We start from the raw sequence: 4,218 nt of genomic DNA on the forward strand, positions 1-4,218 counted from the left end.
GAGAGAGAGAGAGAGAGAGAGAGAGAGGAAAGGAGAGAAGCAGAGTGAGAGAGAGAGAGAGAGAGAGAGAGACAGAGGGGAAAGGAGAGAAGCAGAGAGAGAGAGAGAGAGAGAGAGAGAGAGAGAGAGGTAAGGCAGGGCATCTCGAGCAGGTACGGGCCGTTTCTGACCCGCGGCGCAACAACGGACCCGGAGTGTTCAGAACTACTGGTTTACTGAAGAGTTACGGAGGAACGGACAGAGAGAGAGAGAGAGAGAGAGACGTGAGAAAGAGGGAGAGAAGAACGAGAGAAGAGGAGGAGGGGAGGAGAGCAGCTTACTCCAGGTTGGAGTGGAGGAGAAGAGGAGAGGAGGGGAGAGGTGGAGAGGAGGAGAGGAGGAGAGAGGAGGAGAGAAGAGCAGCTCACTCCAGGTTGGAGTGGAGGAGAGGAGGAGAGGAGGAGAGGAGAGCAGCTCACTTCAGGTTGGAGAGGAGAGGAGGGGGGAGGAGGAGAGGAGAGGTGGAGAGGAGGAGAGAGGAGGAGAGCAGCTCACTCCAGGTTGGCGAGGTGCAGAGGAGCGTGGGAGAGGGGGAGGAGCTTACCTCAGGTTGGGTATTCTCTCTGCCATGCCCGTGATGCCGGCGATGATGTTGCTATGGGAGATCATGACGCCCTTGGGGATGCCCGTGGAGCCGCTGGTGTACATGATGACGGCGATGTCTGAGGGGAGGGGCTGGCGGCGGGCCGAGGACACTGGGGGGGGACACATTACATTACAGTCACTTAGCAGACGCTTTTATCCAAAGCGACTTACAATAATTGCATTTAACATACAGTAGGAAGTCAGTGTACTACGACTCACAAGTGCATCTCCTTTCTAAACAAGTGACTAAGAGCATAATCTAGTGCTGAGGGCAAAGTGCAAGAGCAGCAGACGATGACTACGATAGGTGCTTAGGAGGGTGGATCCAGGCCACGGACATCACATGACCAGACCACATGAACATGACGAGGGCGCTGAGACGAAGCGCAGGGGTGAGTTTATCATCAGAGAGCTGAGTCACTGTTACCATCAAGCAACTGGGGCTTGTTTACTCACACACACACACACACACACACACACACACACACACACACACACACACACACACACACACAACACACACACACACACACACACACACACTCTCTGTCTCTGTCTTTCTGTCTCTCTCTCTGTCTCTCCCCCTCTCTCTCATCCTTACTCTTGTCGGGCGTGGAGCCCAGCTCCTGCACGGCGCCCATGTTGTGGACCATGATGCCGCGGGGCAGGTCGGGCCAGGAGGTGGGCTTGCTGTCCACCAAGATGATGTGCTGCAGTCGGGGGACCTCCAGCAGGATGGCCTGGGGGGGGAGGGGGGGGGGGGCAGCAGTCAGCACAACACACCCAGCTGCATCTCTAGCTCCAGTGTCCTGTGACATAGTCTCTCACAGCCAGACATGACCGGTCTCCACACTGTGTTTACGCTGCGCCAGTGCTGGAGAAAGGTCTGGCTGGACTCATTACCAGTCGGGAATAAGGGGGAGGGGCTGTATTTGTTTAGACCAATCAAATGCAAATAAGCTTATTGGCATGACACATGAAGTAATGCAGAAAACGATTAACATTGACAAACAATAAGATCACAATCATCTTCGGCAGAGCGGTTGCTAGGTTATTGCAGTGCCGCGCTGGGTTGTTGTCGTTTCTCTTAGTCTGATTGGCCGACCACATGAATCGGGCGCTACTGATTGGGCGGTTACAAGTGAATGACGAGGCTTATTCCCAAAACCTACATCCGTTGAGTCAGACTGCGTGTGACATCGCCTGGCGGGGGCGGTGGCCTACCTTCAGGCTTCTCTGCAGCAGGTCCTTGCTGGTGATGATGTGGGTGACCTCCGTCTCGTTGAGGCCGTGGCCGATGGCGGGTCCGCCCAGGGTGGAGTACAGGGTCACCACTGTCACGAATCAAACGCACACGAGACGCACACCTCAGTTAACGCCAGAGGGGGCGAGGCAGAAGTAGGTGGCAACAGAAAATCTTTTTATTAAATATTAGCTATTTTCCGTTTGTGTGTGTGTCTGTTTGTGTGTGTCTGTGAGTGAGTGAGTGAGTGAGTGAGTGAGTGAGTCTGTGTGTATGTATATGTGTATATGTGTCTGTGTGTGTGTGTGTGACACTCACAGGGGAAGTTGTATATGAAGCAGGAGAGCGCTGCTATGAGCCACTCGGCGCGGGTCTCACAGAAGATGGCGATGTTACACTGAGGCCTCTGACCCAGCGCGGCTAGCCCCGCCCCGAAACGCTGCGCTGCCTCGAACACCTCCTCGTACGACTGCCACTTATACTCGCCCAGGATTACCTACACACACACACACACGCACACACACACACACACACACACACACACACGTGAAAGGGCCTTAAGGCTTTAAGACTCACAACAGTTCACCATGTCAGGACAGAGGTCGTCTCAGTAGCTACGCAGGCCCTGGCTAGGGGCCGCCATTCAAAGCCCCCGACTGTGATAAAAATAAGAAATTCCTCAAAATACTACAAAAACAAATAAACACTGGAAGCCATTTTCCTTCCCTTAAAGACCTCGCCGTTTGGTTGCGAACTTGCCTCCCCTCTCTCCCCTTTCCCCCTCAAATATACACCCCCCAACTATCTCACTTTCTTGGAGACCTCGCCATTAGTAGGGGTAGGGGTTAGAGGTCAGCCTCACATTCTTGAAGACCTTGCCGCTAGTAGGGTTTAGGGGTTAGTCTCACCCTCTTGAAGACGTTGCCGTTAGTAAGGTTTAGGGGTCAGAGGTCAGCCTCACCTTCTTGAAGACCTTGCCGTTGGGCTGCAGCTCGTCCTCCTCGCTCAGCACCTCGCGGGTACCCAGGCAGTCCCGGAGCGGGAAGCGGCGCGCGGCAAACTCGAACATCTTGTCCAGGCTGTCCACGCCGGGGCGCATGCCCACGGCCAGCCCCCCCTGGCTGTTCACCGCCCTCCAGGGCCCCGCGGGGAGCCCGCTGGTCGAGCGCGCCCTGGCCCGCCGCGCCCGCTCCAGGCTGGCGCCGGCACCGGACAGGAGGTACCAGGGCAGGAAGGTGATGACGGAGTAGACCCACGCCACTGAGCGGAAGACCTGCACCAGCAGGGGGTTCATGTCCTCCTTCAGCTTCATCCTCCTCCTTCTCCTCCTCCTCTCAGGGGTCAAGGGTCGGAGCGGAGATGGGCAGGGACGAGGCGGGGAGGGGGGTTAGCGCACGGGACAGGGCGCAATGAGAGGTCGTCTCTCAGGTTATCGGGTGGAGCAGCGGGGGAGGTAGGGTGAGAGGGGGCGGGAGGGTTTTCTGAGCCGGGTGAGAGGATGGGAGGGTAGTGTCACGAGGGGTGGGGGTGGGGGAGGGGGTGGGGTTTCTTGGCGGGGCTCCGAGGCTGACGCTAGTATTGACCGGCGGCGGTCTCTCTCCTGAAGAACCGGACGGACGGACGCTCGCCCCGAGACTCGGCTGACCTGCGGACAGACAGAGCACAGCTACATCAGAGACACAGAGGGGTTTGGCCTGTGGGTGGCGCTACCAGCGCATTCTGAAACCCCAGCGTCGAGTCATATCCTCTCTGCCATGTGACCAAGGGGAAGTGGGAGAGCAAGACGTTGGGGAAGGGGGTGGAGGGGGTTGGGGTGGTTAGGAATGCAAGCTGAACTTGAGTTCAATAACCCGCCTCGGCTAACACGTCAGGCTGGCCTCTTCCTAGGAGGTTTCGGGACATGTGTGTGTACTAGTGTGAACATGGAGGAGTAGCCCGACAGCGGCACATTCCACATGGCTCTGGTGGAGGCCTGGAGAGGGGGGTAGAGAGAGGGTTGGTTTGGCGTGACAGCGCTGCCGAGACCACTCCCCCCTTCTGGAATCTCTCACTGACCCCTCAACCAGCCGCCTAAGGACAGCTCACTCAGGTGAAAGGTGGGCCACGTCTTGAGAGAGAGATGGGATAAGATACATACTTTATTGATCCCCCTAGGAGGGAAAGAGAGTGACAGAGAGAGAGGCCACGTCTGCTCACTCCTCTCTCCTGCTGGCCCGGCCTACCTGGTCCGGATCCTGCTCACCGAATCCACAAACCTGTCTGACTGCCAGTAATGACAGGGAGGAGGATCCCACCCCCCCCACGGCAGACTCCCCGTTCAGAGGTCTGGGCCTACTCTTCCTTTGTTCCTT

General features: G+C 57.0%; 1 protein-coding gene across 2 annotated transcripts in view; it reads right to left on the reverse strand.

The window, feature by feature from the left end:
• acsl3b (acyl-CoA synthetase long chain family member 3b) overlaps positions 1–3,179 on the reverse strand; it is a gene marked incomplete at its 5' end in the record, with an annotated part of 11,631 nt that extends 8,452 nt beyond the window's left edge. For both annotated transcript variants that reach the window (XR_014630697.1, XM_084446828.1), the window contains 5 exons: positions 584–734; positions 1,226–1,364; positions 1,849–1,958; positions 2,186–2,363; positions 2,829–3,179. Coding sequence is in view for 1 of the 2 variants with exons in the window: in XM_084446828.1 (XP_084302954.1) it covers positions 584–734; positions 1,226–1,364; positions 1,849–1,958; positions 2,186–2,363; positions 2,829–3,179 (929 nt within the window). The remainder of the gene's footprint in view (positions 1–583; positions 735–1,225; positions 1,365–1,848; positions 1,959–2,185; positions 2,364–2,828) is intronic.
• Positions 3,180–4,218: the final 1,039 nt, after the last annotated feature.

The sequence above is a fragment of the Borostomias antarcticus genome, assembly GCF_949987555.1.
Source record: "Borostomias antarcticus genome assembly, chromosome: 12".
Classification (NCBI taxonomy): Eukaryota; Metazoa; Chordata; class Actinopteri; order Stomiiformes; family Stomiidae; genus Borostomias; species Borostomias antarcticus.